Source organism: Pseudopipra pipra, chromosome Z (assembly GCF_036250125.1).
Source record: "Pseudopipra pipra isolate bDixPip1 chromosome Z, bDixPip1.hap1, whole genome shotgun sequence".
Lineage (NCBI taxonomy): Eukaryota > Metazoa > Chordata > Aves > Passeriformes > Pipridae > Pseudopipra > Pseudopipra pipra.
The window spans coordinates 61152201-61178366 of NC_087581.1; the positions used below are offsets into that span (position 1 = coordinate 61152201).

At 42.7% G+C, this 26166-nt stretch overlaps 1 protein-coding gene across 3 annotated transcripts in view; it reads right to left on the minus strand.

Annotated features, from left to right (window-relative positions):
- Positions 1-26166, minus strand: part of KIAA1958 (KIAA1958 ortholog) — a 73025-nt gene that overhangs the window by 37460 nt on the left and 9399 nt on the right. For all 3 annotated transcript variants that reach the window (XR_010426664.1, XR_010426663.1, XM_064641787.1), the window contains exon 2: positions 3386-4653. Coding sequence is in view for 1 of the 3 variants with exons in the window: in XM_064641787.1 (XP_064497857.1) it covers positions 3386-4541 (1156 nt within the window). In the remaining 2 variants the exon portion in view is untranslated. The remainder of the gene's footprint in view (positions 1-3385; positions 4654-26166) is intronic.

Sequence of the window (26166 nt, forward strand, 5' to 3'; positions counted from 1 at the left end):
TTGTTGGTTCTTGGAGACAAAAAAGCAGACCAAGTGTTAGCAGAAGCAAAGGACAAAAGAGCCTGTTTGGGAAATAGAAATTGCAGAAATTTCCTGCTCTCCATCATTGCAAAAAATTTCTCTCCTAACAGATGCAGGTCCTCTCAGTTTTTCCAGAAGAAGAAAAGGAGGATTAAATAGTACATACATATATTCTTGAAGGCTTTGCTAATAAAGTGGTAATGAAAGACCTGAAAATTCACAGGCAAATGTCCACTTATTAGTGCTGAAATGTAACAAAAAACAATCCAGTATATGCCACAATGCTTAGATGGACACCTAAACCCAACAGAAATCAGTGCCTAACATAACTGAATTTTCACTGGGATGCCACCTCTCTTTTGAGACATGAAAATATCTTTGTAAGGCCCCTGCTTATACATTCTGTCACCATGCCGTCATTAAAACCTCTTACTCTTAAAAGAGAGTAAAAGAGGGGGAATAAAACCCTATTTGAAAGAGCGACTAGTCCAAAAGCATAATGTTGCTTAAACTGGCCTAAGCTAACATATATCACATATCAAGATTTTTGATTTCATGGAGAATCTCACTCAAACTTTCATGATCTATGAGATTAGCATGCACGAAAACTATCAGCTGTGGCTGGTACAAATGCAAGGACATGTTACTTCAGCTAAAACTCAAAGTGCTGGTTGGACTGCAGCCTTTAATCATAACTTATTTAAGGCCTTAGTCCTACAGTTCTTAGACCTTATATTACCAGTTGCCTACTTAGACCTTATACTATCAGTTCTAATGGGACCATGAACAAGGCCTCACATATTATTTTAAAATTAACCAACACTTTGGAGGGGACAAGAGAGAATTTAAATTCCCTACTTACTTTCAACTGAACCTTTGTTTGTTTGTCAAGCAGGCACTGAGCCTATAAAATAATAAAAGCTCTAGGCTCTTCGATGTAATTAGTTCCTGCCTTTCTTTACATAAGAATTATACTCATCCTTATACCTAGCTGACAGAAAATTTTTGCATAGGATAGATAAACATCTTCTTGTAGTTCAATATAGCTCAAATTTTATATATCATGAACCACTTCCAGTACACTGCTCTTTGTTAGGAGACAACCTAATGAAATAATTGTACACAAGCAATTACCCTAATCTAATCTTTACTCAAACCTCCATGTTTTATCAAGAATCTGCTGTGCAGAATTATGCATCTGTAATAAATTCACTTTTCTGTACTTGCTCACTTTTCTGCAACTTGAAGATTTATTAATGCCAGCCCTTCTTTCCCAAAGAAGCAAGCTCTACGGAAATGGGAGACTTCACTCATGTATCAAGTTCTAGTCATATGTCAATCACTTTACCCTCATTAAAATGCCACTACCACTGAGTAGAGTAACAGCATATGCCAACAACACTATACCAGGAAAGGAACTATGTAACACATTTTTGGAAGAGCACAAGAAATTTATCTACGGAGAACATAACTGATTGAAGTGGAATTTGGACAGCACTTTGAGAACCACATCACTGTCTTTGCAAAATGCACTAGAAGGTTTTGAGGGTTGATTTATGCAGTGGGCAAATTTGTCCAGGAGCAATCCCACTTTGTCCTAACAGTGAGACATTAGACATGGACCAAGCCTGGTCTTGAAACTCTACAAAAGTGAAAACGCAGTGTTGCATGCATGCCTGTAAGGTTTAACCCTAAGCAGTAACAACTGCTGATCTTGTTTGGCTTCTGAGGACCTGGAAAAACACTTTAGATTTTTTAATGGATCTGTTAAAAGTAAATCACTCTCCCAGATAACACACACCTAACACGAAAAAATTCTTCCTAGGTTTCTATTCTGTTGTCCCAGATTGCAAGTTTGAGACTAAGCAAGTTGCAAGGGCACATTGGTAGAAACCAGTTCTAGTATATATAGTAATGACAGACTACAAACTGAGGAAGGCAGAATAAATAGATTTACCACACAATTTGGATTGAATGGCATCAGGCATCCCACCTCTCTCATATTTAGCTGAATAGAGTCAATTCTAAACCAGATGGATTTTTGTAAGGGAATTTCCACAAGGGATGCTACATGACAGGACTACTGCAAAATAACATCTCAAAGATGCAGGCATGCAGAAATGGGTCCCAAAGAAGAATATACTTTGGTATCACTAAGACAGTTATCATCCTTTCTAATTTCTAATGCTTAGCAGGGTTTTACTTAGTAAAACTCAGTATTTAACTTTATCTGTTGTTTTATCTGGCAACAAGATCTGCAGGCTCTTGCCAATTAATAGCTTTACTAGCATTCAATCAGATTTCAGGATGTCCAGGTTGAAGTATCATCCACTCTGTTAAAGTCATTGTTTTCAGTGCTTACCTACCCAGGACTGCATATAAGCAGTGTTTTCCCCCTTCATTGTTTGGTTGTACTCTGATCAGACAGTCCAAGGCTGAATCAGCAAAGGAGCACATGCAGAACTCACTCCTGCCCACATCTCCTCCCAGAGTGGCACCACTCACCAGCTGTAAGAGCAAAGTGAGCACTGTCTGCACTCACATCAAGAGGGAGCTGGCAAATCTGCTCAAAAAAGATTTCCATTCCCTCTTGAAGACCTATAGTTAACAGTTAGTTATTCTGCACATCAGATAATCATTCAGCAGAAGTAGGTTGTTTTAACATGCTCTTTATCCGATAATGTTGATCTGGTTTTGCCAGTTCTTTGTGCATTGACAGCAGCTGGAGATGAAAAAATTATGGACATGGGGCATGAGTGCTCTCACCAAGAAAAGGGAAAAAAAATTAATTCTATTATGGCTTAAATTGTTATCATTTTCATGGTTAAGGCTGTAGTAATACTCATCTCTGCAGACTGCTCTGATTTACAGGCAAGGGAAATAGTTTAACAATTTACAGAAGTGCAAACCTCTCTTCTGGTACTCTCCTTGTGCTCTGTGCCTCTCCATGTCCAATGTCACTCTTCTGACAGGGTGAAGGCAACACCTGACCCCCTACCTCCAGGCTACACTGGATTAGACCATTTCTTTCTCGTTCATCAAAAGAGTGCATGAGTTTCATGTCCTCCCTGACCCACGCACACAGCAAGGTGGCTGCATGCTCTCTCCCATGAAACAAGTGTAACCAAAATGGATCTAAAAAAGCATTCTCCCTGTGGCTGCAGTATACTTCCTCATGGTCTTTGCTCAGCTGAGGTCTTCCAAATCCTCTTCCAAGTGTGTGTAGGTTCTCTACCTACTGACTTATACTCAAGCAGGACCCTGATGCAATGCAGCACATCCTCCCAGGTGCCCCCTCACTGAGCCATGCCTGCTGACCACCCCCAAAATGCTGCTGTCCCTCACCTCCCGCCCAGTGTCCTACCTGGCATCAACTGCACCACTGCCTCGGGAGTGGTGGTGGGCACGGCATGGGACTGTTGCTGGCTGGAGCTGACCTCAGGCTCAGCACTCACCGAGGGCGAGCCAGCCACCTCACCACCTGGAGTCAGCTGTGGGACAGATGGGAGAGTCTCCTCAGCGGCCGGTGGCTCCTCTTGACCAGGCAGCTGCAGCGCTGAGAGGGGGATGCTGATGGGTTTCCCAGTGGTGGTGGTGGCATTGGAGCTGGTGGCTGGCACTTGCAGGGCAGCCACAGGGCCACTGCCTGCCCCCCGTGCTGGGGAGGCCAGGGGTCCCCGGGGTGGCCGCTGTGGGGCCATGCGGGGCAGGCCGGGCGGGGAGGAGCAGAGGCGCTGGGGGTCGGGGTCGGGGCCGGCGACAGGCTGGGGCACAGCTCTGGTGGGTACCAGGCAGGAGGGGCCGGCTGGGGGCTGTGGCTTGGGCTTGGACATCTGCGTCAGGGCCAGGGCCGGCCCGTCGGCACCGGCAGTCAGCTCAGCATTGGCCACTATATAGTAGTCCTCAGGGAGCTCCTGCTTTATCTTCTTGAGGAGCACGTCACTGCTGCCCTCATCAGCAGGCTGCGCTTGGGCAGCCGTGGGCAGCCCGGCAGCCGGACGCTTGCGGGGACCGGCGGGGGCACGGTGGGGGTGCGGCTCAAAGTCGCTGTCCTCGTCGGTGACAGAGGACTCACAGACCATGTCGAAGAGAGTGGCCTCATCCTCGTACTCCTCCACAGGCTCACCCAGCTCCGATGGCTCGCTGCAATAGGAGAAGTCGCAGGAGTCGCGAGTGCGGGTGCAATCCAGCTTGGTCTTCCCCGTCCGACCCGGGTAGCGCTCCAGGGGGCTGGCCTGTGCCTCTGATGGCACACCCAGCATGCTGGGACTGTCCGAGTTGAAGCTGCGGCTGTCCTGGAAGCAGACACGCTCCTGGGAGCCAGCCCGGCAAGTGGCAGCCAGGGGCCAGTGGTAGGCATGGCCAGCACTACAGCCCCACATGGCCGTCAGGTTGCCATGGGCCCCCTCGGAAAGCAGGTGCTTGAGGTTGGGGATGAGGCTGCAGATGGTCCCATGGCTGTGGGCCCAGCTCACCAGCTTGGAGAGGTTTTCGGAGGAGGTGTGAAGGCAGTCCTCCATAGCACAGGATCAACAACACCTCGGTGCTGGGAAGTCAGTGGAAGACGCAATTCAGATCACACGGTCCTGGCACTCATGGTCGCATGTTGCCAAGCTCATGCTTGCTCCTTTCCTGCAAACAGAGAGCAAAATCCCACTCTTCAGCAATCCCAAAGCACAACCACATTTGTACAGGCAAATGAAACATTCGTAAGCTTAGCTAAATCCATTTCACTCTCATTCTCATGCCCTTCAAAACATGTTTCTCAAAACTTCACCTGCTTTTAAGCAGCCACATTCCTCATTCTGCCTGCAAAAAGCCTAAACCCAAAGGAAGGAACATCCTTGCAATATACAACTGAAGATAAAACAGCTTTTCAAACAAGTCAGTTCAGTATCAGTGGCAATATGATTTGAAGCTTAAATCTCTGACAAAGTATAAATGCAGCTCAAAAGATGTTGACTGTGTCTTCATACCTAGGAAATGAAAATTAAACAAAATCTTAAAACATACAATTAATCTTGAACACCAGGGTGGCAATCAAGCACCAACTCAAACACACCAGATCTGAAGAAACGATGACATTTTACGTAATTTTTGAACATTTCTCAAATGAATCAAGCATCTCCTTTTCAACTGAATTTGAGAGGCATCAAAGTGAAGGCCTGAATTTGAGTATTCAATATAAGGAAGAATCAAACAGGGTCACCCTTCACTGTGCTATACTGATAATCATCAGCTGTTCAAAGGTTTAAGAAAAACTCAAAGGACCTGAAAGATTTAAGCCAAAACCTTCCTTGAGATCTGAGAGTTAACATTTTGCTTTTTTTATCATACTGTTTATTTTCCAAGAAAAACACTTGCCATTTTCATGGCAATCACAAGATCACAGCAAGGTCTGAGTGTCTCTGTACACACCTAATGCCAAAGAAGTCATCTCAGTGACCTCAGACAGATAAAGTATTTGTGAACTTCCACTCATTTCTGCAGGTCTGTTTGGAGGCTCTTCCTAATCTTCTCTCTCCTCTTCTTTGTGAAGAGGACCCACAAGTCTTGGAGTTTCTGTTGATCTCATTTCAATTCCATTCTCATATAAGCAGAAAAGCCCTTTACATTTTTTACAGCTGAAATGCAGCATTCATGACAATGTTACACCTCATTTTGTTCCCTATCCTCTTCCACATAAGCATTTTTAGATGCAAAATGAACCATGTCATGGCTCAAAAAGATAGCTACACAATGGCTAACTGCCCCTGGAGAATGCTTTCCCTAAAATCCACACAAATTACTACCTGCCCACATAGCTGCTCTTCAACATCATTTGCCAGTTAGCTGCAGAAAGCCAGTTTGCTCTGTGCCAAGGGAGATGAGGAGGCTGTGTTTCAATGGTTTTGCAGCCTGCACATCCCTGCTCACTCTCTCCTGTTCACCAGGCAAAGGTTGGCCTGTGCAAACCAAAACTGGAAACAAAATGGACAAGTACTCTGGATCCCTTTCCCCACCCACGACGTGGGGCGGCCCAGTTCTAGTTCCATCTCCATCTGAGGAACCATTCCGACGTCTTGAAGGACGGGGAAAGGGAACTCCAGCATCAGGGGTTTCAGGTCCTGAGCCTGGAGGGGAGAGGTGCCCTCCCCTCCTCCACTCACCCATGTGGTCCCATGGCAGGCACTGAGACAGCACACCAGGCGTGGAGAGGAGGCAAGAGAGAGTTTACTGTTGGGGGTGTTACATTTATAGGGTTTAGGAGGATTCACAGAGTAACCAATTAGAAGTTTCAAGGGGCTTACAGGAACACCCAATCACAGGAAGGGGTTAACAAGGACCAATGAGAAACACCTCAGGACACCTTTCCCAGGACATTCCTGCATGGGAGATAACAGTTGTCGTGGGGGGTGTTGGGAAGAAGAAGCATGTGTTTGCAAAGAGACCACAAAGAGGCATTTTAAGACACGTTTAAACAACAGTTTTCCCATATAATGCAGGTTTAGTGCCACAAAGTACTGCCTACAATATTCTCCATAAGGCTTCTCATGGGTCTTTCCACCCCACCCAGGCACTGTGACTCTTTGGTGGGGTCAAGAATGGAGCAAGGACGGGAATTTCTAGATACTTAAAAAACTTATAGGTATTTTTCCAACATCTTTGGAATTAAGCATGACATGGAGGGAATGGACGAACAGCAAGAAGCACATAATTAGGAAACAGATAAAATTGTGTAAAATTTAAGCTTGTTTTTGCAGCAGCTCAAGCCAGAGTGCATGCACAGAGAGCAACTGCTGCAATAACTCAAATTCCAGCTTCTATGAAACCACAGGAATGGTACAGATCTCACTGCATGACCTGCAACATAAAGCTCCTTACATGACCAGTCCCTCTCTGCAGTATAATAAATGCAGAAGGTCCCCAGCTTGTAAGCCTTTTAGGCACCGGAGAAGGCTCCCCTTTGCAAACATACAACTTTTAAATATCTAAACCTTCTCTTTTATGTTATTTGTTTTAAACCTTTTAAAGATTCACTGTCAAGTCTTGACAGAGGTCAAAACCCCCAAGGCATCCACATATCTTCTGAGAGAGATATTCAAAGATATGTACTTCCAATGCACCCTGCCACAGAAGAAACACCAAAAGATCGGAAGAGGAACACCACACTCACACAAGGCAAAGAAGAGAATCTGAAAAGAGAACGGGGGAAAGCTATAGTCAGTGATACAGTCCGAAGCTGCTTCAGTGTAAACCCATGGGATATCATGGAGCTGCTCAATTGCTGCATGACCAGAGATGTGCCCTGGGAAGACAGAAAGCCCAGTTCATCTGAAGAACTGTTTTCCCCTCAGGGAAATGAGGTAAGGTTGACTGCCACAGTCAAGATTGTGTTAAAAATCCAAAGACAACAGTTATTCAGAAGCACTGTGTCTTCGGTTTGCCAACCACAGCAGAAGTTGCCAATGGCACTTCGGCAGAGAGGGACTCATGCTGTAGAAAGCACAGCAAATGCATCATTATCTACCTGGTTTCCTGAAGAAGGAACTTGTCTGCTCAGTCAGACAGTATGATGCTGGCTGACAGTCTGCTCTTGTTTGCTAAATCACATTTCAGAAATTATATAAGTCCTTCATTCAAACTGGCAAGATCTGATAAGATAACTCATGCTTAATAATCTGCTAACATGATAACTTTGAAATCATACAGTAACTAGCAAAAACATGCTATAACTTCAATGTGAATAACACTGGTATTTTAACTGCATTACAGGAGCCTCCCATTGCACTTTTCTGCAGTTTAGAGCCTATAAATATCTAATTCAGAGTGAAGCATGTCTAGGCACTGGAAAGTCACTGCAGCTATCTGGACCCTAAAGTAAGAGCTCAGTTTTAAGGCTTTTTTAGCATTTACGACCTCATTTACAACATGTCACTATAATGACTAATGTGTACAGAATATGTGCCATGTGAGAAAGTGGCATTGTTGCAAACCCATTCCTTGAGATCTGTCAGTGCATTAAGGGGAACACCATTTGACTCGGGAAAGGGAATATTTTCTGTTTATCCAGAACCAGGGTATTGTCATAATAGATCTACTTGGGGACCAAAGGGCAATGAGGAACAGCAACCTTTAATGAGTAGCCCTCTTCTGTGTTCTAGGATGGGACTTGGCTTAGCCAGCTTGATGCAGACAAAATTCTTCCTGGTTTTATACACAGCAGTAGCAACAGGCCCTTTGCGAGGATGCAGAGAAGATGCACTGACACCAGGCAAGTCCCAGGAGCAATAGCAGTTGGTAGCTTGCCAGTATGAACCCTTTCCTTTATCCCACGAAGAGAATGAACAAACACCTTTGGGTAGCAAAGACCTGGCTACCTCAACTGCCTTTTCTCCTTTGACTCCTTGCACATGAGAGTGATAGAGTGGAGTTTTGACTAGGACCTCATGGGAGATTCTTCAGAGCAAACAGGGAAATCTGTGATGTGGCTCCTTCAGAAAGGAGGCAGCGGAGGTGAGGAGGCAGTGAAGTAGGATGAAGGATGAAGTAGCTGAATGGAAAAAAACCAGGATGATGCAGAAGTGTACAGTGGGAAGTGGGTGTCCTCCAGCAGGGTCTGTATACTGGACCGTGCATTTGGTGGACCTACAGCTCCAGGAGGGTGATGGGGGAATTTTGTTGTAAAGAAGGAAAGAAATCTTATTGGGATCCTGTCCTCTCACAGACTTGGGTAGTTAGGAATGGATTTCCTTCCCAGGGTAATATTAGACAAGTTGATTCGGACTAACTTGCATCACACACATGTATGTTTGAAATTCTATTACCACTACTCATTATTAGCACTTCCATGCTGATTTTTTTCAAGGGAACAGTATTGCCAGGACTACATTAACAAACCTCTTGGACATGATGCCAAGACTGATCCTTCTGAGAATTTTCTAGAAGTCAAAGATTCTCAAGTAAGACTACAATGCAAAAATTACTTTCGTTAATAATAAAAAATAATCTTTCTAATCACACAGTTGTATAAAAATTCTAAAACCTGAATCCTAAAACATTAAAAGACAGATGTAAATACCCCTGTATTTACTCATTTTAAACAGCATGGTTTCCAAACCAATCTTGCAACAGCTGAAACCTGTTAAAGAGTTTTTATGGAGAAGCAATGTTTTAACAGCTTTTACATTCAAAAAAACTTTGAAAGCATTTGGACTCTGCTTTCTCATACCAGCAAAAGAAGCTCAGAATATTTAAATCCTCTCTGTTTTCAGCCTCCACCCTGTCCAAACTTACCACGGTGTTACTTCATCACCATTTGAAGGGGAAGCACTGCTTCATTTCTTGAAAGACCTATCTTTTCCTACTTAAAAGTAAGAAAACACAATTGATAGCTAACAGATTGAGAGCATTAGAAGTTTAGCCACCGTGGTGTATCTGTCTCATTCACTGTTTTAGCTAATGGACAATATTAGGCCTTCTCTTATTACTAGCATTTCTTAAGCCAAGTGCTTAGCATTGATAAATGACTGAGGTGAACAACAGCAGAAATCCACGTCTCAATTCACCAGAGAAGGCAGAGTAGTACTGAGGTCACCACAAGGTCCTGCTGCATTCCCACAAGTCTGCCAGCCATCAATTCAGGTTTACCTGTAGTATTTCTCTTTCATAAAGTAAGATGCTGAAGTAAACTCAGCAGGAGCTGCAGTCTAACCCAGATAGAGGTCCACAAATGTTGGGGGCCCCAGCTATGCAACAGAGCACCCAAAATCATGCCACTGCTAATCAACCACCTTCTCTGCTATTTCCTATGAGGGAAATCCTACTAACAGTGGAGTTAAAGCTCAACCTCTTTGCCCCAGTGTTTTGATTTCTCCACTGATACTTCTAAGGATGTCATCAACTTGTCAAAGGACTAGGATGGACAACTACTCAACCAAAACAGGCCAGCAAACTGGAAGGACTGGGAATAGGTCAGTGCATTTTCTCTAATTGTAGACTTCAAGAGTACAAAATTCTTATGTCAACCCAAATATTATTGAATTTACTTTTTGCTTGAAAGAAAGACTATAAAGCAAGAAGCAGCAGAGAGGGAGAGAAAACAAGCATGTAGAAATAATGACACCTTATAGGCAAGGTGTGAATCAACTAGGTCTTCCAGTTTACATGGGGGAAAGGGGTCGACTTCCATCTCTGATACGAACTGCACATGGCTCTTTTTAGTTAGGAAAACATGTTTTTAATTGAGCATCTCTCTAGAAAACAAAAGGGTGTATATTACAGAGGAAAGGCTCACAAATTCTGGCAAGTTCTGCAAGCCTGTGAGGCAGTTTGGCAATGTCACGTATCCTTAAACTGGTGAGTAATTCCTCTAGCTATGCTCATTTGTCACTGTTCCTTATCGCTTTTGTACAGTCTCCAGCTGGTATCTTTAAGGGAAAAACAACCATTCACCTCAACAAAATCACTATTTCCAAGTTATGTAAGTGTATTCTGTTTGCCTATGTTTTTATCTCTGTATTTATTGAGAAATAAATAGGAATGCACGGTAGGAACGAAATAAAACCTTCATGCTAATTTTTCACCTCCACAATTCTAGGCTCATCCCACATTTTACATAAGTTCAGTCACTTAAATGTAGCAAGTGACTTCCCTTCTGTGTATTTCAGAGCTTCTGTGCTTATGTCTTGGGCTTTCTGAAGTCATTAGGAGCTCTGCTACTTAATGAGCAGGACAGAGTTTTACCCACAATGAACCACAATTATGATTCTATCAACAATAACCACCAAGAATGCTCTCCTGAGAGATGGGTGCAGGGGGTAGGAGGAAGAAAAAATAATACACATGTTTCTCGGCAGTTAATGCTGTTCCCCATTCATAAAAATTTCATGGTTGTCTGTCACATTCGCTCCACAAGGCTGCAGCTCCTTCTAAGCTAGTCTTCAGGTTAGATGCTTTCCTTGCCAAGTGTGGCACGCCTTCAGCTGCAGCTGTCATCACAAGCCAGAGGAAAGCAGCAAAACCTGTTTGTTGGCGAAACACTTCCAGTTGGTTGAGAGAGAAAAGGATTTGGCTGGGACAGCATTTGCGGGTTCCCTTGCCTTCTCACGTGGAAGACTATCACATGATTAAGAGCCTCCCAAGAGCCTGCCTCATTCACAAGATAAAATGATTCATCCACTGACAGCAGAAGGGACTAAGGAACTGTTTGGGGGCTCTATCCTCAATCTAAATGTAATGCTACAGGCACCACTGCTTCTAGTTTTGTATTCTTTTCCCCCCCCAGCACCTACCAAACAGGAGCTACGTGAGCCTTGCTGTTGTACAGTGTGGCTGAAGGGTCATTTGACAGTGCTCTCCTTCATCTTTTTTACCCTGTCTTTTCCTCACATATCCCATAAAGGACATGTTCTGCCACGTGCTTCACAGAAGCTCTGTAGCACTAATGTAACCCTGTAAAATATTAACACTCCACGCTGCTTACAACTGAGCAGTGTACAGCTGAACCCAGAAGAGATTTTAGGATTTTGAAAGCACAAAATACTGTAAACATAGTGATAGTCTTTGAGTAGTGTGAAGACAGAGAAATCCTCTTTTTCTATTCAGTGTTTAGCAAGTGTTCCCCTGAAAATTTCTTTCAAAGCCTCAGTGAAACCTAATTAATTTTGTTAACACAGACATTTCTCACTGTGGTCTGCAGTCAGATACAAGACCTGAGATACAACATGGATGGTGACCTGGATTGAAATCTGTGTTTCTTCAGACTGAAAACTGAAAGCAAGTTTTAGGACTAGCAGTTCTGTGGACTTACAGACTGTTGAATGAACTATCCAATGACCATTATGTGCTCCCAGGTTATTGACACAGACTGAGGGGAACTGCAGGGACTTACCATGGAAATCATTTCCTCTTCTACTTACACTCCCTGAGCTGCATTCAAATTCAGTGTTTCACCTCACCGACATGCAGTGCTGGGCAGCACTTTTAACTGCTTGGACCTCTGATGAAATCTAGCTTGCCTCACAACTCCAGTTCAAGTTGCATCTCCATGTCAGAATTTAATAAATAAGCACACTCTTGGAAAACTGCTTGGGCCTTGCTGGTTTAGGGGTCTTTTTTGCAAATATATGTACCTTTGAATGAGCACGACTGTGTGCTAAGTGCAGTTATGTGGATTTATTTCTGCCTATACGTCATATTCCAAGCCTGGAGAGGGAAAAGGAGTAGAAAGGAACTATCAAGTCTTCACCATGTCTCCAACCAGTTTTCAGAAGGCTGCTCCCATATAACAATTTTCAATGCACTTTAAAAAATGGCAGAGTTTTGATACAGGGAAAACACAATCAGTTTTATGTGGCCTTGAATGAACCCAGAAACCAAGTCCTGCATAACTGAACTCCTAAAGCACCAGATTCCTCCTGAAGTTAGGATGAATCAAGCCCTGCCTCCCTTTGAGCTCCTATTAAATTTACATTTACATTTCAGAACGCTGCCTGCTGCAATGGCCAAAAATGACCAAATGTATGTATGATCCAACACATATATACTAGGAATGCTTCTATACAAATAAAATTTTTAAAATAAAAATAATCCAGCTGGGGCAGCTCAAATCATATACTCACTGCTTATTCCAGCATTTATTCTTAGAACGGTAGAAACTTCTCCAGAGCAAAAGTGTGGCAAGGGCAAACATTTTCAGTTGTACTCATGGCTTTCTCCACTAGGAACAGTGGAAATGATGGCGCAAGAATGACAATCACTGCAAAATCCACCCTGCATTCAAGCCCTTGGAAAACTGTGCAACTACCACTTATTCGAATTTGGCTCTGTTTTCCATTGAGGTTATAATGGGTCTGACACTAAACTTTTCCACACTTTCAAACCCAATCCACTGATTTCATAAAGTGTCTTTTTATAGCAAAGTCAAAATGAACATTTCCAGCTCTGACATATTTATTACTGCACTGTTGCTCATTCCTTGAATACAGGTAGGATCACTGTTGCACAGAAAGAAATAGATATTGTGACACAGCCAACCTATCCACCACCAAATTTGTATAGAAGAGCTTGATCTAATTAATACCTACCAAGGTGAAGACTCTATTGAGCTCAGTAACCATCGAACCAGATCCAAATGTCTCTTTTATGAGCTCAGACTTGACCAAGGAATAATGCCACTGCAGTCACTTCCCTGGATGGGTGAATTTTGGACAGGCTGGATAGATGGACTGAGGTCAATTGTATGAGGTGTTCAAGGAAAGACTGGACATGGCACTCAGTGCCATGGTCTAGTTGACATGGTGGTGTTTGGTCACAGGTTGGACGCTATGATCTCAGAGGTCTTTTCCAACCTAATTGATTTTGTCATCTTGTAATTTTGATATCTGCTTTTTGACAAACCAAAACTGATTCAAATATGCCCCTAAACTCATATAATTTTTGTATAATTATCTTTGATAGATGGCATTTTTTAGCTGAGTCACCAGTCCTTCAATCCCTTTAGTAATCTTGATTCTCTTGCTTCGAGTTCACATTTTGTCTACCAAAATATAATATAAAAATCCAAATCAAAACAAAAAGCCAGCAGGATAAGTTATTTACTTTTGCTTTTGCCAGAACTGGGTCTTGCAATGATCAAGCAGGGACTCTCAGGTGCATCTAGCATTAAATGTGGAGCCCCTAGGATAAAACCTGCTCTGTGAAAAGGCAAAAATGACAGTGAAGGAGCTCTCCATCCAGCCAACACCATAATAGTTAAACAGTTCTGCTGAAGCAGTGCCAGGGTAAAGACCTGGTATTCATAGTGCCTCCATGAGCTTTGTCAATATGAGCGTTGATGGCAACATCAGCATAAATGTGATGGTGACACCAATGCAATGCACACTGCTACACCATGCAACCAATGGGACAGAACAGAGGAGTACATGAAAAGGTGCCTGTGCATTAGGATTAGCAAAACATGGGAGTTTTACTGTAGCCTCAAGTCAATCTTGGCCATCTCTCATATTTTAGTAGCTCTGTATTCAGCAAAGAACATTTTTAAAGAAAGAACGCATTCTCTGGAAAATAATTACTGAACAGTATATCAACAATAAGATTTCAAGGTGCTGAGCACTGAGGGGAAAAAAAAAAAAAAAAGAAAAAGTCTAGGTTTTCTTAAGTTACCAGGGAGCTTATCTATCATGGATTGGATATTTTGTGTTGTTAATTAAAATTCATTCCAAAATTGCACCTGTCTTCACACCATTTCTTATGATGACCTGGATATAAAACTGCATTATATTAGACACACTAACATTTGCCTCAGCATGCAGGTCACAATCATTCTTTAATGGAAAAATTGCACCACATGTTTGGAAAATCTTCAAAACACATCATTTCCTGAGTTTACAACAAATTGTGTGTACCCTCTTTACTTTTAAAATTACAATGAAAAGAATGAAGCATACACAGCCTGAAGGCAAGATGTTTTCCCTGGCCTTTCATTTTCCTATAAATTGTATTAAGAGAAAGTCTGCATAATTTACTAAAAAGAAAACAGGAATATTAACATTGACTTACACAGAAATTATGAACACCAAACTCTCCCATCTTCTTAGAGGGAAACCAATGCCTTTAGTTCCAGCCCAGACAACTTAACTATTCCATGCTATTCCTTACAAGCAAACACAAGTGGTTTCTGTGGATGAAAAACTCTACTGTGCCAGATTTGGTTTGCATTTTTTATTTGTAGGATTTCTTTCATTTCAAGGCTTTTCTAAACCAAAGGGAATTTGGAATAGTGCCACTATGGCAATATTAAAAACATGCACTACTTGCTTAAATAGTGTCAGTGAAACCACGGTATTAACTATCTACAAAATACAAGGGAGTTGTTTCCTACAGAAAATTAGAACAATGGCAGAAACTCAGTATTTCAGTGTGAGGATGAAATTCCACTTTCTATACTAGAATTTAAGGGTTTAGGTTTTCCCTCTTTTTGACACAGAGATAGTTTGGGATGTTAAATGATTTTCCAAGGACTTAATTCTCAGTGAGAAAAACATTCTCAAACTGCCTTAGAATGTGCTTTTTGAAATATCAACAAGTATCGCTATCATTAAACCACTGGCATCAGACTGTCATCCTGTCCTGCAGTTGCTTTTTAAAATCTTTAAAAAAAACCTCTCTGTCATGAAAAAAAGAGTTGTTCTTCGATAATGGACTTGAAAAACATACAAGAAACATAAAGACAGCAGATCATTTGATGGGTAGGCTTGGATCCAACTGTGCATAACAGATCACATGCAAACAAGTCCCTAATAAAGTTCCTAGACCTGAAATTGACATGATGTAGAAAAACAAGTAATATAAAAGCTGCCCTAGAAATGTACCAGCAAGGATCTTCATTCAGAAATAACCCAGTCAGAAATACTGGGTAACAACCTGTACTCAACAGCCACAGGATAAAAAAATTAGAAATGCTCCATCCAAGTTTTCTATTATCCCTAGAAACATATCTAGCTGTGTGCCTCTAGCATCTGATCAATTCAGATTAAAATTAAAATTAAACCAAGATTTAAAATAGATTACATTTTAAGATCATTGAGATGGGTTCCCTGAAAGTACACAAAGAGACCAACACCTCATAATGCTTACCCACATACAGGTGAGGAGTTGGTGGCAACCCCACAGGACAAGCAGCCTGACCTACTGTTCTGATGGAGAAAGCAGGGAGTGGGTCACAGTGCAACATGAAGTTCTGAGGGACTGAGCCTCCCCAGGCCACTCTGCACTGCACTTTGAAAGCTTGCAGGTCTGAGTTCAGTGGGACTGGAGCCGCAGAGGCTTAAACAGCCGGACATGGAAAAGGTCCCTTTGACCTTATCTGGCTCAGTCAACCCAGGCCCCAGTTCTTAGAAGCATTTATGTAATCAAAAGGATGGACAAGCACCAAATGGGATCTTTGGAGGTCTACGCAGACATATAAACTAAGCATCTATAAAACCTGACCCTGACTGTCTAAAACCCTGATGAAAGCTTTAGCTAGGCAAGTTCCAAAGCTTTGGCCAAAAGAGCTAAATGTGTATTCTCAAGCAAGCATAGTTCTGATTAACATTAGTGCAAGATTTGACATGTACAGCATGTAGATTTAGGGATGGTGCATGATTAAGAAATAGAGAGAAACCCCAGAATATTCATGTTTTACATATAGAGGCACTGGCAACTGGCATGCAAAAGACTTTGGAAGAAGAGCTCTATCTATCATGGAGGACTGAGTCTCAAGAACTCTCCCTTATGTCCTCTTGGAGGTTCAGAACCTGAACTGTAGCCTTCAGATAACTGGAGTTCAGAACAATATGCTACGTACACTGCTTAATATTTGGTAAAGCAAGTGAAAATATGACTTTAAAAATCACTCAACCGGTAAAAGGGAAACGGGTGTGTTAGGAAAAAAAGTCAATATAGTGTTGCATGTGTTGTTACATTGTTGCATTGCATGTCTTCATTAACCTGTGGATGCCCCATCCCCGGCAGCGTTCAAGGCCGGGTTGGATGGGGCTCTGAGCAACCTGATCTAGTGGGTGGCATCCCTGCCCATGGCAGGGGGTTGTAACTACACGATCTTTAAGTCCTTTCCAACCCAAACCATTCCATGATACTGTGATTCATCAAAGTCTGTCCCTGCTATGCTTTATTAGTACTGGATTTATTGTACCAAAAGTAGATGAGTAAATTCCTTTCAAAATTACCCATTTCTGTTCATACTGGTTCATCTCATTAGAGTGGGAAATGGCCCTGGACAAATGCAGGCTAGTAAAAACAGATGAATGAAAGTAATTACCAGGAGCATAGTAATTTATTTTAAGGTATTTATCCTCCATTATCCTCCTCCAAAAAATGCATCCAGGCAAACTTCTTAATCTCTCCAAAGATAATACCACATGTAAAAACTCTTAAAAATATAATTTTTTCCATCTGTGATACTCCAGACTCTCCTCTCCTCCTCTCTTCTCCCTTCTCAATTAAATGACAGATGACAAACTATTTATTAAAATACAGTAGGTTTCAAAGATATCAGAAGATACTTTACTGTATCAACTTCACAGGGTTTTCAACTAATTCTTTCTTGTGCTTGCATTTAGTCCAGCCTTTGAATAAACTAGCAGAAAATATACAGCCTTTGCTCATTATAAAAATAAAAGGGGCAAAAAACACCCACACCTTTGTCCCACAAATATGAGCTGAAATGTCATACCCTATGGGCATTCCAGGGACGTTGATATCAATATCTAATTTCTTCTAAGTCTCTCCAGATATGACTAACCTATAATTGATGACAAACATTGAAAAACATGTCAAGAATAACTGAGTATCACAATCTAGGTAACAGAGCTTTATAACTCTGTAGTTAGCAATAAGTAATTACTATTCTAATATTTGAAAACATTCTTGCAAGGACATGCACACACTAGATACTCATTCATCCAACTGTGTCATGGAGTGTATTTGCATTTGAAGCCAGTCAGGTCTCTCACACTTCTCTATTCATGCAGATCCAGCAGATACCTGGTCATGTCTTGTTTGGAGAAATAAAACAGAACCTAGAAGGGCTATTTTGGAATTATACTGAGGATGACACCAGCTTCTATTTAGAAATTAAAAAACAAACAAAAAGGAGAAAGGGTGAAAAAGAACATGTTGACATTTATACAGGGGCTAAGTGTATTGAACTGCCATGACCAGTTTTCTTTAATTTCTGCTGACATTTTTCCAATAGGATTGCTTTGGCAATGTGCTTGGACAGCTTCATCTCATCTCAGAAGGAGCTGCTTCAGTCAGAGCAGCTGACTATTTACTAGTATGTTGAGTCTAAAACAGAAAAATCTGTATTGTGTATTCTTGTATTAATGCTTTGCACCATTTTTTAGGTATCTGAAAACTTGGCTGGCTCCTTCCAGTTGCAAACTGTTACTAGTGAGAGTTGGGAGGGGAGTAGTGAGAATTACTACCACCAAACTCAGCAGTGATGTTGTTGTCACATCTCTCTAGACAGCACTTCTTCTGACTTCGACAAGGCAGATGCCCTTTCACCCTGCTGCAAATTGCATCATCCATTGCAACCTCAGAAAGAAGCCAGAGGGACAATTACCCCTTGCCTTATATCACATCTAAGCCTTGAGCTGATTTTCACCCTTGCTTTGCACTGACAGCATTTCACCTTTACCTTCAGGCATCTCAACAGTCACTTGCTATGTGCAAGAAAAGAGAAAAACAGATCCTCCAGATCTGAAGGGCAAGTCTAGTCATACATTCACACACACACACACACACACACACACACACACACACACACACACACACGCACACACACACTTCCACCTGCCCAATTGCTAGTAAAAGGTGCATGTTGGCAGCAAAGAGAAGGGTGGGAGTGCTGATTGAGTATTACCACATGTACCAGGGTGAATTTATGCTGATACTTTTGGTCTGTGTTTGGCCCCAGTCACCTGCAGTAGTTTGTATTCTCCCTGCCAAGTTCACTGATAAAACAGTGAATTCGTCCTTGGAGGGAGAACTTCTGTATAAACTGTTTTAATTGGTGTTCTATGATTGGTTAATTCTCCTCCAAGGTCGCTTGAAGGAGAATTTGAGGAGGAGGAGGATGAAGTAGGCCCCCAGACTCAATTAAGAAAGACCCCCAAAGCATATTGTGTGTGTATGAGGGGATTTCTGAAGTTCTCACGCATGCGCAGAACAGATGCACTTACATAACCGGGAGGTGGGACTGAGGGCCTCTGGCTGGGAGGTGCTGGCCACACCTGGGAGGTTGTGGTCACTCAGTTAATTGTATAAAAGTAGATAGTGCTTTCTTGGAAGCTGAGCTAACTTCACACCAAGGACAACGTTGCCTTTTGGAAGGGACATCTGCCAGTTTGTGAACTTACTGACTCTCCAAGGATGCAGCTTCTGCTCTGGGTAATTATAGGCATGCTAGGTCGGTAAGACAACTTTATGGGCAACAGCTGGGTAACTGGGGAGGTCGTGCTGGGGGCTTATTTCTCTCCTCCTTCCTCCCTTTTGGGTTTGTTCATTTTGTTGGCCACCTCTTGGTAATAAATATTGGTTTTTGTTAAGCTTTTAACGGTGTCATGGTTTTCTAGTTTCAGTATGTTTTGAACCCTCCCTAATACACCACTGCAATCACTGAAAAAGTTGCAGAGTCCCTGCTATGTTCAACCTACTAACGCTCCTCATGCTGACAGTTCAGTCTAAGGTTTCAACAATGTTTGTCTACTGAGATTACACCGAAGGGCCAGAGCAAGCTGGCACCTCCAGCCACAGTCGCATGACATGTACAAAGCCAAAGACAATGCTGTGAACCAACCCTTAGCAAAGCAGCCCTCTATGTGGGGTCTTTGCCGGTGTGCCAAATGGAAGGGCACATTTCACTTACTATCCTGGGGGGCTCAGCATGCCCTGGTTCTGTCTAGACAAAAGGCTGGAAGCAATTTCTGACCCACACTTTCCTGTAGTGCTAGAAAAAGAAATCTTGCCATGCCCGACAGATGAAAACACTTAAGTCTTGCAGGACTGACATACCTGTTTTTCCTTATGCCATCTAAAATATCGACAAGCTGACCTTTCTGTAATCACCTTTCAAAATTTAACCATTTCACTAGAGTGGAAATGCAAGTACTGAAATGCTGCTTCAGATGGGGCGTGAATGCTAGCCCTTCTCTAACTGTGCTTCTCTGTAGCCAAATTACAACCACCAACATTCATAGAAATAATGGCACTGAAACAAAACACTCAAAGGCTTTACAAAACACAAGACATCTGAGAAGTTCAAGCAACCCAAAATATACTTGCAAAGAGCAAGCTCCACATTACCAGCTTCATAAAGCCCAGAAGCAGCAGGAAACAAAAAAATGATCTCAGAGGTCTTTTCCAATGTGGTTGATTCTGTAATTCTATGTGATTCTGTGAATGTCTTTTATGAAATTGCTTTTAGAGCAGTTAAAAATAAAGTATGTTCTTCGCTTTGGCCTTTGGAGATGGAGGTGCATCAACCTTTGTTAAAACCAGCTTTCATTTCAAGCTGCACCAACAACACACTAGAGAGGAGTCTATCCCTGTGGTTGCTAAAGCAAGCAAAACATTCACAGATGTGAGGGGAAATTTAGCCTACTTGCTGCCTGCCAGACTGGAACAAATGGAGCTAGGAATACTTCTAAAAGAGATACAAACAAAAATAAGGCCTCCCAGAGCATTTTAAAAGGCTTGTGTTTAGAATAGCTGTACAGCACAAGGATAAATCTGCCAAAGATAAAAAGGCAAGAAATGAAAATCTCTTGGCTGTACACTTTTGAAAGATGATAGATAGGGAAAGGGCAGTCAAAAGATTTCTCTCTCCACAGCGCAGCTGCACAAGTTAAACATTTCATAGCTAAGAGCTCTGTGTTTGGTAATCAGCAATTAAAAATATTTTTTTTAAAGGTAAACTTCTGATTGTTCACATCCAGAATCCAATCCAACACACTGGGCAAGAAGGGCAGTGTGGGGCAAGGAGAAGGAGACCAGCCTCTGGGATAAATACATAATTTGGCAGGCAGCATTGGTACCGTGCCAGCAACTCAAAGTGATACTTGAAGAACCAACCATGCAAAAATACAAGACATGCAGAAGAAAGCCTCTCTGCCATTGTCCTCCAATGCATGGAGGCCACTCAGGCCAGTAGCAAGGGGCAAGAGAGGGGGACAGCATTAGAGACTACCTTGCCACTAGGCAGGTGGTGCTCCTGGTGAGACTTACCTGCTCACCTGGGTGGCTGCAAATGTTTATCACTCAAACAGGATGCAAATCTGAACCACAGCCATAGCTATGCAACATCCAGTGTTGGGCTTGGCTAGAGCAGTATCATTCAGGGCTTCCTGTTTTGGTGCTGTACTGTATTTATTAGTTTCTTTCTTTAAAAACAAGCAGTTCACTTCTGTTACCTATGGAATATTTTTGATGCCAGTAATGTACAATGTCCAAGGTACCAGCAGTTAATATCAGGAAAAGACTGAATGAAGAAATGAATGTCAGCAAAAAGCTCAGCAAAAAAGCAAAACACAGATATATATTTAAACAAAAGTCCCTTGTAGTATTATCACTGGACTCAACTGCTCAGTGAAACTGAACAATCCTGTCACCTGCCTCCGCTTTAACAAGTGCTTCCACAGAAAGTTAAAGACCCACTTTAAAAATTACTATCCAGAAATTCACCCTTTCCCCACCTGTTTAACTCAGTCACTGTCAGTTTCAGCAAGGCTCACATGTGCCTGTAACTTTCTTAATGCTTCCTCATAGCATCTGACTGACTCAGCATTTCTAGCAGTTCTACCATTAGGCAAAAAGGCATGGAGAAATATGTGAGACATCTAGGTTCATCCAGAGGGATTAGTGGAAGGTAATGTGAAGGTTTCGAGCCTGGCTCAACTTCGTGAGCTCCCTCCCTGCACTTTCACCACACATGCTGCTGCCATGCATGTCACTGCCAAGTTATATGCCAGATCCTAAGTGATGCACAATGAGGGCACTCACTTGATTTTCCTTGCACTTTCCCATTAACCCCACACTAAACCCCTTTGTCACTGAGGTTAACATATCAACACGTAACTTACTAGTGTGATAGCCTACACACTTTTGAAATTAGGGGGGATTTTGGTCAGGTCCAAGTGCTGGATCAGTGTTCCCCATGCCACACAGCAGAGAGGGAGCAGTTTGGAGCACTCTTAGTGAGCCAAACATGCACACACACCTGTTAAAATTAAATTCACAATCCTCGTAAATCTTCTGAAACCATCCTTGCCACAGAAAATCAAGGATTCCCCTTTATGGCAGTCTCTAGACAACCTTCTCTGTTAACTGTGAAGAAGCAGCCAGACAGGCCATAGCAGCAGTTCCGGAAAAACTGTTCTCCCCCACAGTCTGAAACTTCACACTCACAGCCCACTCAATCCTCAGCATGCACATCAGCAACCTTTATGAACACAAGCAATGCATTCCATAAGAAAGAGCAATAAACCTTTTCGTTCCTTTCAGCAGAATGCAGGCATAGTGCTTTGCATGCTGCAGGTGCAGTGGATTGCACAAGGGCTACATGCACCACACAAAGCAAGCTGCACTTCCTGACAAGCATCGGCCGGCACCAGGTAGGCCTTCCATTGCCCATTTTTGTCTTTTTAATGTTTAGCTCTAGTTCCCTTCTCCTCAACGTACCACTGACTAAGGTACCAGCCCCAAAATGACACTGTTGGATATTGTTACCTTCTCTGACTAAAAAAACCTGTTGCTTTAACTCTGTGGTGAAGGGTATTTTGTGTCTCATATCTACCACAGGGGTACCTGGATGAAGAGTGGACAGAACCAAGGCAGACTACTGTGCAGTGCACCATTTCAGAGGGAACTAGTCTCCCATCCAGAGAATCTGATTCAAAACTTGGTTTTCCCTTAAGAGATTTATACCAAAATACAGTAAGCTCTTTCTGGAAGCACCAGTCATGAGCCATGTGGCTTTTGAGACAAACTCAACTTTGAGAGTGCCACCTCATCCTTCCACCTAAACACCACAGTGAAACATAACCACCAGATTAGCCACTGCACTAGATAGTTTCTTCCATCAGATTATTTCTGACTTGAACAGCTGGAAACTTCTTTGTATTTTTGTGTTGTTTTCATCCTTCTCTCATTCTTTGCCTAAGGATATTACTGACACCTATCTCTTCAGAGCACTCAAGTAAAGGACATTTTCAAAACTTGTGGCTTCTTCCCCTCCACAGTATATTCTCATAACAAACTATCCCAAAACTTGAGTCAGCAGTGCCCTGGCAGCCCGAAGGGGCAACCGTGTCCTGGGGGGCATCAGGCAAAGCATCAGCAGCCGGTTGAGGGAGAGGATTGTCCTGCTCTGCTCTGACCTGGGGCAGCCTCACCTTGAATATTGTGTGCAGTTTGGACACCACAACACAAAAAAGATATTAAGCTCTTGGAGCATCCAAAGGAGGGCAATGAGGACGGTGAAGGGTCTGGAGGGGAAGCCGCATGAGGAGCAGCTGAGGTCCCCTGGTTTGTTCAGCCTGGAGGAGACTGAGGGGAGACCTCATTGCTGTCTTCAACATCCTCACAAGGGGAAGCAGAAGGGCAGGTATAGATCAACTCACTCTCATGACCAGTGACAGGACTCAAGGGAATGGCATGAAACTGAGTCAGGAGAGGTTTAGGTTGGATATCAGGAAAAGGTTTTTCACCCAGAGGGTGGCTGGGCACTGGAACAGGCTCCCTGGGTAAGTGGTCACAGCATCAAGCCTGACAGATTTCAAGAAGAATTCAGACAATACTCTCAGTCACATGGTATGATCCTTGAGGTGTCCTGCGCAGGGTCAGGGGTTGGACTCAGTGATCCTGATCAGTTCCAACTCAGAATATTCTTTGATTCTATGATTCTGTGAAAACTGTCTTCCTGCAGTTTCCTGCCCTCAGAGAACAAAAATATTGGTTTCTTACTGCAGTTGATCATAACCTCTGCTTTTCATTGTCTTGATATAAAATACTGGGACCACTGCACACTAACAGTCAGCTACTAATGCCAGCCTTGATTTCTAATGCCAGAACTACAGCCTTAGCAAAGAAAGCAAATTACCCGGAAAAACACAGGCAAAGCAGTAGCTTACAAAATAAAAGCTTTTCTGAGGCAACTCTTATACAGAAAGTCTAGACAGCACTGCCCTACTCTTCTGATACCAGGCAGATGGTGTTAGTATCAGGTGTCTGCTCTACACTTCTATCAAATACAATAAATAATACACAACTAATGCAAAATATCAGTTTCATTCTCTTCCTACTTACTTGAGACTGCATTGCATACATTACCTTATCTCTAGCTGAATGCAAAACGTCTGCCCAAACCCATCACTGAAGACTGAATTAAATTTCCTTGGCAGTAATATTATTATATATGCAGCATGTTTATCTAGTGCTGTCTTTTCTATTTTCTGTCTTAAGTGTCTTGGAAATGTAAAAGCAATTCAATTTGTTGCCTACTCAAATACTTTCTACCAAACAATCTAATGGGTCAAACCATGTGAAAAACAGTAATGCCGCTTTCTTTTGTTAGTCCCCGACAGAAACCAGCAAAAAAAAAAATCCATCCCACACAACAAAACCAAGACATTGTTTCTCAAATAGCATGTCACATCAAGAGAAATTTTACTTTGACATCCTCCTGAATTCTTTATAGTATAATTATAAATTCAGCAAAAGTGATACACTTCTATTATTTCTGAAAAGTATCTTGCACAGGCAGAGCATCATTAAAAGTAGTGCAGCATTTAGAACAAATGCAACCAGAGAGGATCACACTTGTACAACAGTCACGAGGGGAAACTGCTAGACCGCCGAGGGCTCTGAGAGTCTTTCAAAGTGGTCATTAAGCAGAGAAAAAAGGTGAATCGTGCAGATGAAAAATCACCTATATAACTTAATTTACTTGAACCTCAGTAAAACTTCAACAATATACCTCATGCCTTAGGAAGAAGGCATTAATTCATGAAAGAGCATTCTGCAATGGGAACAGCAGACCTTCCTGATGTGTGAGCAGGACCTTCCTGACAGAGGGCTCTGGCATTAGTAATGGTGGCTGTGCTGGTTTTGGCTGGGGTAGAGTTCATTTTCTTTGCAGTGCCTCGTATCAGGCTGTGCTTTGGATATGTGCTGAACACAAGGATGATGATATAGATAAGTTTTTGTTATTGCTGAGCAGGGCTTACACAGAGCCAAGGCCTTTTCTGCTTTTCATACTGCCACACTGGTAAGGAAGTTGGGGGTGCATGGGAGGTTGGAAGGAGACATAGCCAGGACAGATGACCCTAACTGACCAAAGGAATATTTCAGACCATATGACATCATGCTCAGTATATACAGTTGGGGAAGAAGGAGGAAGGGGGGGATGTTTGGAGTGATGATGTTTGCCTTCCCAAGTCCTCATTACACATGATGGGGCCCATTACAGATGATGCTCTCCTGGAGATGACTGAACACCTGCCTGCCCATGGGAAGCAGTGAATTCATTCCTTGTTTTGCTTTGCTTTGTGCACAAGCTTTCCCTATTAAACTTTTCTTTATCTCAACACACGAGTTTTCTATCTTTTAGCCTTCCAATTCTCTCCCTGATCCCAGTGGTGGAGGAGTGAACGAGCAGGAGCTTGATGTCTGGCTGGGATTAAACCATGACAGGGGCCTGGGTCCAACTCTCCCAGTTGCTGGTTGGCTATGAGGAGGTTTTTACACCAGTCAGTGCTGCAGACCTCTGCTCAACCCAGTCCCAGAAGCTTTTCCCGGAACACCAGCCCTGAACAAAAAGCCCATGTAAGACTACAGGAAACTCAGTGCCCCTCCAAACTGCAGCGTGCAAGATCAGCAACCCACACAAAACCCAGAGGAACACTAGATTCATCCACGCAAAAGTCTCGGTCCTTCTGCACAGCCAGGGACCTATTGTCCCTCCTCCCCGAGTCTACCAAAGGCTGCCTTAATTATGTGGGAAGATTCGTTTGGTACCAGGGCAACCAGGTATGTCCTGTAAGCCTTCCTACTGACTTGCCAACCCAGTTCCCAAACTCTGACCATAACATCTGTGGGGGCCAGGTCAGAAATTCATTTACACAAAAACTCCAGCTCCCTCCTCCTCACAGCAGCCTCAAGAGCCACATGCAGATGCTCTTCCATCTCCTTATTGAGAGGCAAAATGAAGTCCCCCGTGAAGAATGACCTTAGTAGGAAAGGGAATATGCACTGATCACCCCAATTTCTTCTGAAGAGCTACAGACTCCAAAATACCCCAACAAAACAAACAAACAAAAACCTCAAGAGAGGAAAAAAGACTGAAAGGACTGGCAACTCCCTTGGAACAATGAAAAGGACAGACATAACATAATGTTACAAATTTACTCCATCTATGCCAGAGGGAACAAGCAAACCTATCTTCCAACACAATACAGTGTAGGCAAGTAATGAAATTCACAGGTGTAGGCAGACAAGGAAAGACACCAAACAGCTGATGTCCAGATGTGCTCACTTAGACTTTCTGCTTTTTAATTGTACTATCACAGTGGTAGCACATCAATATTAATGAAGTAAAAC